General features: G+C 30.0%; 2 protein-coding genes across 7 annotated transcripts in view; both read left to right on the top strand.

The window, feature by feature from the left end:
• LOC127737685 (serine/threonine-protein phosphatase 2A regulatory subunit B'' subunit beta-like) overlaps positions 1-13,376 on the top strand; it is a 60,963-nt gene extending 47,587 nt beyond the window's left edge. For 2 of the 6 annotated variants that reach the window (XM_052248538.1, XM_052248537.1), the window contains exons 11-15: positions 512-656; positions 2,228-2,377; positions 3,149-3,252; positions 4,665-4,724; positions 11,794-13,376. In XM_052248538.1, the coding sequence (XP_052104498.1) occupies positions 512-656; positions 2,228-2,377; positions 3,149-3,252; positions 4,665-4,724; positions 11,794-11,947 (613 nt within the window). In that variant the 3' untranslated portion in view covers positions 11,948-13,376. Of the gene's footprint in view, positions 1-511; positions 657-2,227; positions 2,378-3,148; positions 3,253-3,477; positions 3,520-4,664; positions 4,725-6,034; positions 6,089-11,793 lie in introns of all 6 variants that reach the window. The other 4 variants (XM_052248540.1, XM_052248541.1, XM_052248542.1 and 1 more) reach the window with 4 other exon arrangements.
• LOC127737686 (uncharacterized) overlaps positions 1-13,704 on the top strand; it is a 114,292-nt gene that overhangs the window by 97,935 nt on the left and 2,653 nt on the right. The window lies entirely within an intron of this gene.

Here is a 13,704-nt window from a genome sequence, read left to right as displayed (position 1 = left end):
GCTGTAAGGTTTAAACTATGAAGACATTTCAGAAGACTATCTACCAACTGAGAAGATGAAGAACTACAATAAAAGTGTTGTTCCTTTGGTATTTTGGTATTACGTTACTGTAGTTCATGTTTCTTGTACATTTAGTTCATATTCTTTCTTTTCTATTCATTTATATTGACTTGTACGAAAGCAAAAGTTTAACTAAAACATAAAAAAGGGAGATATGCCCATCAAAGTGTGATACAAAACCAGTCATTGAGGTATAAACCAGATCTCCTAATATTCACAATTAATTTTTGTCCATAAGTGAAAATCAAGTAACAGATAAAAAGATTGCCAACGATGCTAGCTTGCTGATGATATATTACATTTCGCTTATTACCATATTACTAACTAAAATGAAAACCAAAAACTTAATACTTTACTAAAGTATAAACTTCAATGAAAATAAGTAATGTCCAGTATTGCATATTTATTCTAAAGTAGTTCTAAGACAGTGACTTATATCATTTATTTTCAGTGTTGAATATTGGTTTAGAGTCATGGACCTTGATGGGGACGGTGTGATATCAATGTATGAAATGGAATATTTTTATGAAGAACAAATGCAAAAAATGGAAGCTTTAGGAATAGAAAAGTTACCTTTTGAAGATTGTTTATGCCAGGTAGGTTTTAAATGCATGCCAAATTTTTTAAATGTATATTCTTAGGAATTGCAATATTCTCATACATAAAATGATTGCATAAAAATATGAAAAACATTTGTTATATATTTCCAGAATGATAACTGAAAAAAAAAAAAAATTTATGTGTATAATAATCTTTTTCCACTGGTATCTGCTAAAAGAATGAAAATGGTACTCTTGTTAAACTCTATTACCGTTAAAAGGCTTGTATAGTCCGCGGTTTTATTCTCCAAAATTGACCATGACAGCAGGGGTGCGGACTATAAAGTATAATAAGCAAGAAATAAGAGAAAAAATTTCAATTCGCGATGTGGTTTGTTTACGTTCCGCCATGTTTGTTATTGACATTGTAGAGGGCGCTCTTATCATTTTTCAAACCAACAATTTTACTCAATCCATATTAAGTTATTTTTATTCAATATCAAATTAATACTGATAAATTTAAAGATTAAATGCTTCATTACAAAATTCTCGTTTCTTTTCAATGCATTGCTAAATATAAACTGGTATCTGCTTGAATGAAATCGTACAAAAAAAGTAAAAAAAGACATCGGTAAACCAGCTTATGATGTGTAAACTACAAAACGTAATCGGTTATTATTCGTTCCGTTTTGGTGTTTCCTATTGACAAATATGTTTTGTATTAGCTTAAGACCCTTCAAACATTAATGGGATAGATATATTAAACACTGTTTTACATAAGGAGGGAACTGTTTTACTTTCAAAGTCGTATTATAGGCATATCTATTATGTATGGATTTCGACTCACTGGGTTTTTCATCTTTTACACGTGCTTTTCAAACTTCCGGTTTAAACATACACAAGTTTCTAAATTGTTTTTTGTGTGATTTAGACTTATTTTAACCAGCGTGAAGTGTTTTAGAACCATTTACAGGCAGTTTCAGCTTCTGTTTGGTGATGGAAAATATGTTTTTCCATGAAAATACCGCAAACGACCACACACGATTTAAAATTACCGGAGTTTCATTAGACCTTTTCTAACAGTTACAAAAAGTTTTTTTACCTTAAATCTCGTGGGGAGAAGGGGGTGCGGACTATGTACCAGTGCAAACTATACAAGCCCGATTACGTTATAATAAAAATGTTTCAAAAAATAAAAAAAAAAATACTTGAGACACAATTTAGCAAACAATGTGGCATTAGTATTAAAAATTGATGAATCTACAGTCAGTAAGGTTGTTACAACAGGATAGCCAATAAGTGTGAAGACATCATCCTAAGATAAATAGAAGTGCATAAACTTCCTTGAATTAGAGTGAAATTGACAAGCTACATACCATGCAGTTCTCGCCTTGCCTCCAAGGAAAGCACCAATTGGCAAGAGTGTACTTGCAGTTTTATAATTGAAATGGCATTTTTATAATTGAAATGTATGTTTTACTTAGTACAATATTCATCTTGTTTCAATTTTGTAGCAAAAAACTGTTCCATTGATTTTTTACTTAACATAATATTGTTAAGTCACCAATTTATGCCAGAATTCATGCATGATAATATATTTTAAAAAGTATTGTTTTTGTTCATTTCAGATGTTAGATTTAGTAAGACCTAAGGATCAAGAAAGAATAACTTTAGCTGATCTCAAAAATTGTAAAATGACTCATATTTTTTTTGACACGTTCATCAACCTTGATAAATTCCTTGATCATGAGCAGAGAGATCCATTTTCTAATATGAGGGTAGGTACAATTATCAATTCAACATGGGTTTATATCAGGAGTGGTTTATACTTAAATATAGAAACAATACAAATAATCAGAATTTTTATAGAGGATGTGGTATGATTGCTGATGAGACTACTCTCAACCAAACACCAAATGACGTAAAAGAACATCTATAGGTTACTGTAGGGCCTTCAACAATGAGCAAAACCCATACTGCATAGCCAGCTATAAAAGGCCCCAGAAATGACAAATGTTAAACATTAAAACTAGAAAACTAACGACCTGATTTTTGTACAAAACAATAAGTGAAAAACAAATATTTGTTGTTTTTACTCAGAATCTGAACTAAATATAAGGATAAATAGATTGATATGATTGTCCATGAGCCATCTTTTCTACAAATAACTTAAAAAGAGATGATGTATTGTTAATAATGTGAATAAAACCATCATTGTGTGCATGTTCTTTTTTCAAGCATCATTGAGGTTAAGCTGTCATTTCATGGTATAAATGCTATTTTTATTATATTGAAACTTTCAGATGTGTAATTAAATTTCACGGCTGTGCACATTTGCACACTTGTTCTTGTGTAAACAACATGGTTTATCAACTTTTGCCCCAAAACCTTTTCAACATTCAGTACAAATTAGGTATGTAAATTTCAATGATTAATATTTTGTTACTTAACATGCATAGTCTGATGAGTGATTTGTGTAAAAAAATATTGTAATCAGCCTTTTTTTCAGTGAGTATAGTTAACGAATCTCAAAATCTTTCTTTTGACAGGATGTTGACTCTGATATACCAGAGCCAAGTGACTGGGAGAGGTATGCTGCAGAAGAATATGAGCTTCTAGTTGCTGAAGAAGGGGCAAATGACCAAGAGGAAGTGTAAGTTTGCCTTATGTTGTCATTATAGAAAGTGTTAATGGCTGACATTTTTATGCTTAGTTTGTGCCATTGCAGTAACATTTCATTTTGACAATAGAAGCATCTGGTTTGGAGGTTTTGAAATAAAAACAATTAATTTTTATAAATCAGTAAAAGGAAAGCAAAAATATAGAACTGTACAAATTAGTCTACACTTAATAATTCATTTAAGATGTTGCTTTTCAGAAATGTTGACTGATATTAAAATCTACACAATATGGTATATTTGTAAGAAAAATTTCTTGTAACCATTGTAATTGCAAAGCTTGAATTTCATTAAGTTAACTGCTTGGAGATCAGCATGGATATTAAAGATGGGTTTTGGTCATTTATATTATGCATGTATTAAAGAGAAATGTTTTTTCTTTTTATTATTAAAGCTATCATAATTCGCTATCCACATTGCAATATATGCTTTATTTTTCTAATGTTAGTGAATAAAACTCAAATCTGTAGTTATATATTTCTCTGAATAGGGACCTTTTTAAAGGATAAAACATTGGTTTTAAAATTCCTAGGCTAATAAAACTGGTTCAATTTGCCGTAGTTTATTTATGAATACTTCGAAATGATATCAAGTAAAATGTCTGCTTACTAATAATAACTGGATCCTAATACTAGGTGCTGTAAACATCGTATAAAAATTTTAATCTGCAAAGCTTCAAATATAAGACTTTCATCGCCATTCTTATAATTTTCCCCTAGAAGATGTTTCATTTTGCCTTTTTGGAGATTTGAAATCCTTTAGACTTTATAAGTACATTAAACTTTTAGGCATAAGCATTGTTAAAAGAGCGCCTTTTAAAAAACATTTTTCTCCTAATTTTGTTTGCATTTAAATTGGTTTGACAAATGTTGATAGCCGCACTTTGATTGAAATTGTCTAGTGTAATTTACTCGACCATCTTATCCAGTGGGAACATTGCATTCATCATTTTCCATTAAATCATTAAGAAACAAATTCTACCACCATATCCTACTGACTCGATTATTATCAACTTTGATAGTGGAATTAAAAAATTTTAAATGATTAGTAAATCTCTCATTTTAAAGTTTGAAAATATTAATTTTTAGAGTGGAAAATTAGGGTTATTGATGGGATGGTGTGGTAGAATCTATAGAAATTCAAACAGACCTTTATTACAACACTTATAAATTCAAACAGATCTTTATTACAACACTTATAAATTCAAACAGACCTTTATTACAACACTTACATTGGAGAATTTTTTTGCAGAATATCAGCTTGTTAAATCCAACAACAAAACAGCTTTTTTATTTTCATAATACAACATAATGACATTTTTTTTTGGGGGGGGGGGGGGGGGGGATTTTTATGTGTGATATTTAAACATTTTTCATTCCTAAAACAGTGAAAAATCAGTTCTATCATCATGGGAAACAACCGAGTTAAAGGACACAACAGATACTAGGTATATTATGTTTGGCACATCCTATTCAGTATTCAATGAGGTTACCTTGTGTATTATTTATCCCCATGTCTCGTCATTAATCTCTCATTGTATATAATTACTAAACCTCAAAAGATAATATTCCTGTAAAAATTCTCTCATGTTATAACAGTCAATTTTGTCTGAACCTCAAAAGATAATATTCCTGTAAAAATTCCCTCATGTTATAACATTCAATTTTGTCTGAATTAATCCCATTATCTCTATTCACTTTAAGGAACATAATTTTTTTGTCTTATTTGTCCATTAAAAACCCTTTAGTACACTCTATTCACTTTAAGGAACATAATTTTTTTGTTTTATTTGTCCATTAAAAACCCTTTAGTACAAGTATTTTTTAAGAATGTTCCTTAAATTTCATAAATAGAAAGCCAACAATGCAAAGTTTTACTGGTCATGGGAAGGTCAAATTACTGTATCTATTTAGATAAAGCTAAAATTGGATTGTGTTTTGTATGAAATTATGTTTTGGCTTATAGGAAAAAAATTACTTTCACAATTTCTTAACTTTTGAACAGTTCTACCGTGAATACAATAGAGACAATTGATAAATGTCAGTTAAACAGCAATACAAAAACAATCACAATTTTTCAGATAGAATACAGCATATCTATCATTTACTTTTTTGGAGTCATTATATGAATTAATGGAATGATTATTTTCATAATTCATGTCTTTTCTTCTATAGATTGGTCATTTTGTTAGATAATTTTAGGAAGAAAGGATGATGATAAATTGGTTCTTGGTTTGTTTAAGTTTATTGACTGTCATTCCTATTCATTTAACATTATCTATAAATAGTTACCTCAGCCAAAAGTTCTCCCAATATAAAAAAGTTTGAACAGAGTCAAAAAGTTATCTGAAATGATCTAGTAGAACATTTCACTCCACGGTTACTTCCACATTTTACATTAAGGTTATCAGGGATGATTTTTTTGTGCCAAAAAATTTAACCATATTTTAGATTTTATAATGTCCTAACTGTTATATGGTACATTATTATGTATGTAAATTGAAGTTTTCTTCAATTAAAGTTTTTCATTTTATTCATTTTAATTTTAGTTATTGAGTTAATCATTATGATTTTAGTTATTGAGTTAATCATTATGATTTTTGAGATTGTGCTTATCATATGTTATATGTTTTCATTTAGATTTTTTAAGAGAATGAACTGATATTTATGAAATGATCACATTTATTCTGTTTATAATAAGGTCATTGTGTTTTTGTTTGACACTACTAACATATGTATTCACCTGTCACATTTGTAGCCTGATAAGTGACCACTTTTCCCCACCCACATTTACATGGGGGTAGTACAAGAGGTAGGTGAAGATGTATTGTTGCACGTACAGTGACAGAGTATGAAATCAGCACATTAAAAACAATTGAAAGAAATTTCTCCATGCAAACATTGTTTTCTTGCAACTTCTCAATTCTGTTTAGCTTATATTATTAGCTAAGTAAAGAAATATTTTGTCTGACCATTAAAAAAACAAATAGCCCAGAAGAAACTTGGTATTTGTAGGTTTCTAAAATTTGTCGACTTTTCCAAATTTTTTCTGTGAGACAGTTAAAAACAAAATTTGTTTGATTGCCTATTTGTGAACCAAATATGGGGGTAATTGTCTTTGAAATAATATGATTGCCTTCAAGAATTGTGTCTGATGGCCATCCTGTCCAAGCAATATAGCTATGTGTAATTGATACTTAAATACAAATCTACAAAGAATTTTTTTCAAATCTTGATAGAAATTTTGTATTGGGGTTATGTTAGTTTTGGCAGACTGTTGCTTGTTGACTTTCAATCAATAACCCGGTCTAACATTCCATATGGCCACCACTACAAATTATCATTTTTGTCGAGCCTGCGACTTTTGTCGCAGAAAGCTCGACATAGGGATAGTGATCCGGCGGCGTAAGCTAACTTCTTAAAAGCTTTATATTTTAGAAGGTGGAAGATCTGGATGCTTCATACTTTGTATATGGATGCCTCATGTTACGAAGTTTCCGTCAGCCACATGTCCAATGTCCTTGACCTCATTTTCATGGTTCAGTGACTACTTGAAAAAAAAGTTAAGATTTTTTGTAATGTTAAATTCTCTCTTATTATAAGTAATAGGATAACTATATTTGATATGTGCGTACCTTGCAAGGTCCTCATGCCCGTCAGACAGTTTTCACTTGACCTTGACCTCATTTCATGGATCAGTGAACAAGGTTAAGTTTTGGTGGTCAAGTCCATATCTCAGATACTATAAGCAATAGGTCTAGTATATTCGGTGTATGGAAGGACTGTAAGGTGTACATGTCCAACTGGCAGGTGTCATCTGACCTTGACCTCATTTTCATGATTCAGTGGTTATAGTTAAGTTTTTGTGTTTTGGTCTGTTTTTCTTATACTGTATGCAATATGTCTACTATATTTGGTGTATGGAATGATTGTAAGGTGTACATGTCTAGCTGGCAGGTGTCATCTAACCTTGACCTCATTTTCATGGTTCAGTGGTCAAAGTTCAGTTTTTGAGTTTTGGTCTTTTTTTCTAATACTATATGCAATAATTCAACTATATTTGGTGTATGGAAATATTTTATGATCTATATGTCAGTCACGCAGGTTTTATTTGACCTTGACCTCATTTTTAAGGTTCATTGCTCAGTGTTAAGTTTTTGTGTTTTGGTCTGTTTTTCTTAAACTATAAGCAATAGGTCAACTATATTTGTAATATGGAAGAATTGTTAGCTGTACATGCCTGCCTAGCATGGTTCATCTGACCTTGACCTCATTTTCATGGTTCATTGGTCAATGTTTAGTTTACTTGGTTAATGTTAAGTTTATGTGACAGTTGAAATAAAGCTTTATATTTAGGACTTTCAACATAATATCAATGATTAGTAAAGAAGGCAAGACATTTCAGCGTGTGCACTCTTGTTACATCTTATGATCAGTAAAGAACACAATTGAACTAACTTACATCATTGCTATAATTAGATTTAAGGTAATACTTAAATTTTGATCAATTTCATGATTCATGTTGGCCAACCATCATTGCAAACATAATTTTCAGGAAAAAATATCTTCAAAATACTGCTTCAATACTGACATGACTTTTTTATGGTAATATTACAGGGCTGGTTGATATGAAACTTATTTGACCACTACTGCAGAATATAGCTTTTCCTTTGGACCTCATAGAATAGTCCACAGAATTTCTTCTGTGATAAAAATAAGCCAGTTTAAATAAATTTGGACTGAATCATCCTAAGGATGTCTGTTTCTAAGAGTCTTTAAGTAATATGATCTACATAGATTCGAACAGAATTTATCTAATTTAAAAACGGGGAAAACAGGTTTTGTAATAAAAAATAACCTGATAACAGCAAAAAAAAAATAAACTTAAAAGTGGAGAAAAGATTTATTAGTTTGTTTCTCACATTAAAAAAATCTAAGTAATAAATATTGCATGAAAATATGAAAAAGTGGTAAAAAATACGAAATCTGCCTAGTATAATGAGAAAGTTTTAAATCTTGTACTATAATTTTAACTCACAATTTAGAGTAAAAAAGAGAGTTTATATGTGCATTGATAAATGATATCCCACTGAAGTTAATATATAACCAGTGTTTCATACTCTGTTTACTGTTAGATCCATATGTGTGTTGTAACTGTTTATTGTATTCTTCTCGTTCTATATTTATGAAAGCATCTTGTTTCATTGTTTATTTATTTTCATTATGTTTCTTTTCATTCAGTGAACTTTTGAGGTATGAATGTAGAGCTTTCTTTAGATGATGACAGATTATATTAACCCTCGTTTCTCTGATCTCTACTCCACTCTATATTAATATATATTGTATCTACGCCTTCTAATTGACCATATCAGAGCCAGTTGCATTATGGATAAATCACATTGAAGTTAGGCTGTTATATAGGACTTAAAAAACACAACATTGAATATTTAGAGGAGAAAAAAAAAAAAATTCCTCATTTATCATTTTAAGGTACAATTTCATCAAAAAAAATCCAAATCTGTTCTGAAATAAGTAAACAAGTGTTTACTTCAAATAACCTGGCTATGGGAAATTTTTTATCCACCGACTTTTTTTTATTATCATCTCACAAAAACTTTACTCCCACCTCACCATCACCTCCATTCCATACACTCCTGTGGTTTTTTTTTTAGAGGGATTGGTGTTTTTAATCAGTTCAATATGCTAAATGTTTTGTAGAATATTATTTTTTGTCTCTCATCTCTTTCCTCTTGGCCAAAGTGGTGTCTCTACAATTAGACAGATTATTATTTTTATTTTTCCCTTGGCACCTTCTCCCGTTGTGGATTGATAACTTTTAATCTCACCTGGACATAAGACCACATGAGCTATTGCCATCATTTGCTGTCCATCTTAGTCATTGTCATCAAGGTCATAAACTTTTTCAAAGATCTTCTCATCTGAAACTGTTGAACCAATGTCAACCAAATTTGAGGTGAATAATCCTTAGGGTATCCAGTATAAAGTATGTGGGTTTTTCCCAGTCAGTCAACAAACATGGCTGCCATTGCTAAAAATAGAACTTAGGGGTAAAATGCATTAATTGTCTGATATCTTTAAAATCGTAATGGATAGAGAAAATTTGACAGGAATGAAAATGCTCAGAATGTCAAGATCTACTTTTTTTTTGTATTTTCACCAAAATCATTAAGGAGTAATTGTCCTTAAATGATGATTTATTTTGCTAATTTTCATGTTTTTTGCTATCACCAATATCTCAAAAACAATATTATGAATAGGTAAAAACTTAATATAAACGAAACTTAAACCTGTATGGACTCCACTGAAGCAAAAGTGTGCTCTCCTCTATAAATCAGGCTATTCATGATAAATCTTACCAGTGTTACAATAGCAAATATGATCAGCAATACAAGATCTACAAAAATGTCTAGATGGCTGAAACCATTGGATGATTCTGTAAGGAGTAACTTCCATTTATTGACGGTTTTTGACTAATTTTAGTGTTTTTACTGATTATGTCCAAAACGATAATAGAACTGTAGAAACTGTAAACAGCAAAAATTACTAGAAACAATTGGTGGTAGCCTTAAAAGACAATTTTTTAATAATTTTTGTGTCCATCGTATACTTTTCAAATCTGCACCAATTTTAACAAAACTTGAGGCGAATGATTTTTATACGCCCGTTTACGGGACGTATTATGGTATACCGTTGTACGTCCGTCTGTCCGTCCGTCCGTCGTCAACATGTCGGACATTAACTCAAAAACGCTTTAACCGATTTGCTTAAAACTTTGGTGAATTGTTTATATCTATTGACGTGAGCTCCCTTTCGTTTTTTATAAATTTTAGATTTTATGTTTCCGAGTTATGGGGTTTTATTCATTAAAAAAAGGGGGATTTTCCAGTTTTGGACAATAACTCAAGAATGCTTGCACCAACTTGCAAGAAATTTTGGTTAATTGTTTATATCTATTGACATGAGCTCCCTTTGGATTTTTATAAATTTTAGATTTTACGTTTCCGAGTTATGGGGTTTTATTCATAAAAAAAGGGGGATTTTCCAGTTTTCGGACAATAACTCAAAAATGCTTTCAGCAGTTCTCATGAAACTTTGATGAATTGTTATTATCTATCGATGTAAGCTCCCTTTAGAATTTTATAAATTTTAGATTTTACATTTCTGAATTATGGGTTTTATTCATTAAAAAAGGGGGGATTTTCCAGTTTTCAGACAAAAACTCAAAATGCTTTCAGCAATTCGTATGAAACTTTGGTAAACTGTTTATATCTATTGATGTAAGCTCCCTTTAGAATTTTATAAATTTTATTTGTTTATAGTCTGACAACAGATTTACTAAGTATTGCACAGTGTATTGCACAACAGCAAGAAATCTTTAATTGAATATAAATTCAATTCATATAACCAACTTCAAGTTCTTTGACTACATTTATTCAGGAACCTATAATAGATGTATGTCAAATATATAATTACAATCCAAATTCAGACCTGTATCAAGCTTGAATATTGTGTCCATTTTTGCCCCAACTGTTCAGGGTTAGACCTCTGCGGGCGTATCCAGCTGCGCTCAGCGAAGCAGTTTATTAGGGTATCTAGTATAAATATGAAAGGTGAGCAACACAAGCTCTTGGGAGCATCTTGTTATTAATTTAATTCTATTGTAACTTCTATTTTAAGGAAGTAGGGGAGATTACGTTCCAATAATAGATGGTGTTTTTTTTTTTACAAAATCTACAAAAATAAAATAAAATTTGTTCTAGATTTGCTCTCTGTTTTTTATGTTTCCTTGAGGACACTCAGATTTGATTAATCACTTGGTCCAAGATAGTATATTAAAAATGACACAAGATCCTTCAGCTGGTTACAGATAGATCATGTTAATCTGTTTGGCCTCTTCATATATATTCTTCTTTATTACCTGTACATTCCTTAAATTAATATGTAATTGGTTTATATGCTAGAAAATATAAAGACATCTCAATGCATGCACTGCTGTAAAACAATTCTTGAGCACTTCTCTATACTCTATAAAATTATGATTATTGTAATTTTGATTCAGCTCATGATATTTTGATTTATATACCCCTACTCCTAAATATGTTGTTTCAATAATCATTATTGAATCTTCTAATAATTGATTGTCTGAGCCTTTAATATGAATTTCCAATTAAGGGAAATAGTTTTGATGCTGATAGCAATTATGCAATATAATCGTTTATGTGGAAAAGGTTAAAAAAAAAAAAAAATGAAAATGCATTCGAAACTGAAGGAAACAAAATCACAAAAATAAAAAAAACAGCAATAGGAGGTTGTTATAGCAGATATGTTTTAAACCCTGTCTTATTAACATGCATTTATTTACTTGATTTATCAAGTTGATATTTTTATTCTGAATAAAGTGTGAAACTCGAATGGCTCGTAAAATTCAGTAATTGTTAATGATATTAGTATTCAGGAGAATTTTGTCAGTAGCCATTTTTTCTTTTCTTTTTACAGACATTATGAAGATGACTTCGAACCAGACGAAGATGAGATAGTTAATGAAGAGAACAAATCTTCAGCTGTTACCGAGAGGGTATCCCAGAATTCCAGAGCACTCTCCCAAGAAGATGATATCTATGACTTCAGCACTGACAGTTTAGGATACTAAAATGAGTGAAACTGAGAAGCACGAACAAGAACAGTTCTGGATAATGATTGTATTGTTGTCCTGTAACATCATTGATAAATATTGTAATCGATGACTTCACAAGTTTAAATTACTTGTATGGTAGAGAGAAATGATGATAATTAAAATCTTTATGCAAAGTATTTAATTTTGAGTCATAGTCTGTTTTTAATATGTATTTCATAAGATTTTTACTTGTTTCTCACTCAAATATTATGTTTTGTGGAGCTTTTACATAAACATTTTTATTAAATATCCTTGAAAAAAAATCATATGGTACTAGCCACATTTTTTGAGTTTCATAAAAGCTATTTTCACCAAATTTTATTTTCATTTCAAATTTTTGAAAATTAATACTATGAAAACACTTATAAGTGTCTAAAGGTTATCTTTAAATACACAATATTAGATAATGAATACATTTGTTTGGTCAGTGATCGAGGATATATGAAAGACCCAGTATACATATTCAATATACATAGAAGTGATAATGTTCTAACTAGTAACATAAACTTACCTACAGATGTAAAAAAAGGTTCAATAAGGATGCTCTGGTAGGATTACTGTAGTGATTACCCTAAATAATTTAAGCTGTTTATGTTGGAATCTCTGATCTACAAAATTCTCTGATCATAACTCATTTTAGGTTTCCTAAATTCTGATTTACACTTTGCTGATGTAACTATTTTGAAAATGTAATATTTTAAACAACATTTGATAATGCACTTTTCTGCCAAATTGAAGTGTAATTTATGTACATGGATGAGAGTCATTATAATATTGGTCCCCTAGGTCACACCCACTAATTTGAATATTTGAGGGAGTGTTGTGCAGTACACATTGCCAGATGAATTATACATTTTATATATTTCAGTGTTAGTATTTTAAGACTATGCAAGTAAAGTTTTGAATCAGCTCATTCCATGAAGAGAGTGTATATTATTATTTATTAACCTTTCACTGCCAGGATATTGTTGTATTGTTTGTTTTTGTTTGTGTGAACTTTTAATTATGCTGTTTTCAGTTTTATAAAATTCAGCAAAATATATTCATTAAGTGAATATTTTTTGGGGAAAGTTTGTAGCTTTCAACCATTTTATACTACCTTATATCTTGAAACAAAAACAAACCATAATCTGTTAAATTTTCTTTAGGAATTGTTTTTTAAGCTTTAGATAAAAGATACTGAATTTATAAAATTGTATTATTAAAAATTTGGTTATAGATTTGTTCGTTATAAAATTTAGAAACAGCATCAGTTCAGGTCTAAAGACAAACAATTTTATTAATGAAATTGACCTTATATAAATACAGATATGACTGAAATAGCCTAGAAATTATACATTATTAGTGCTTTTATTTCAAATTCATTTATTGTGTGTTAAGAGGCGATAATAATATATATATGCATGTATATTTACTTTTGCATATGAGGAGAGAGAAAAAAGAATTTCATTAATATTGTTTTTACATTTATACAAAATCAAAGTGAAAAACTTAAAAAAAACACAATAAATAATCAATTATAATATTTTAGGGAATGTTGTGCAGTACACATTTGAATATTGAAAAAAAAAGCAACAAATAATCAACTTAAAATACATGTGGATATGCTTTGAATATGCTTGCATCTATTTTTTCTGCAGCTTTGTCCTTAGTTTACTTTTCAGTCATAATTCATATAAACACCTCAGCATTCTACAATCATAGATCAGTAAACCATGTAGTCAAACTTGTTA

This window comes from Mytilus californianus, unplaced genomic scaffold (assembly GCF_021869535.1).
Source record: "Mytilus californianus isolate M0D057914Y unplaced genomic scaffold, xbMytCali1.0.p SCAF_4, whole genome shotgun sequence".
NCBI lineage: Eukaryota > Metazoa > Mollusca > Bivalvia > Mytilida > Mytilidae > Mytilus > Mytilus californianus.
The sequence above is the reverse complement of the archived record's forward strand: the minus strand, read 5'-3'. Positions and strand labels throughout refer to the sequence as shown.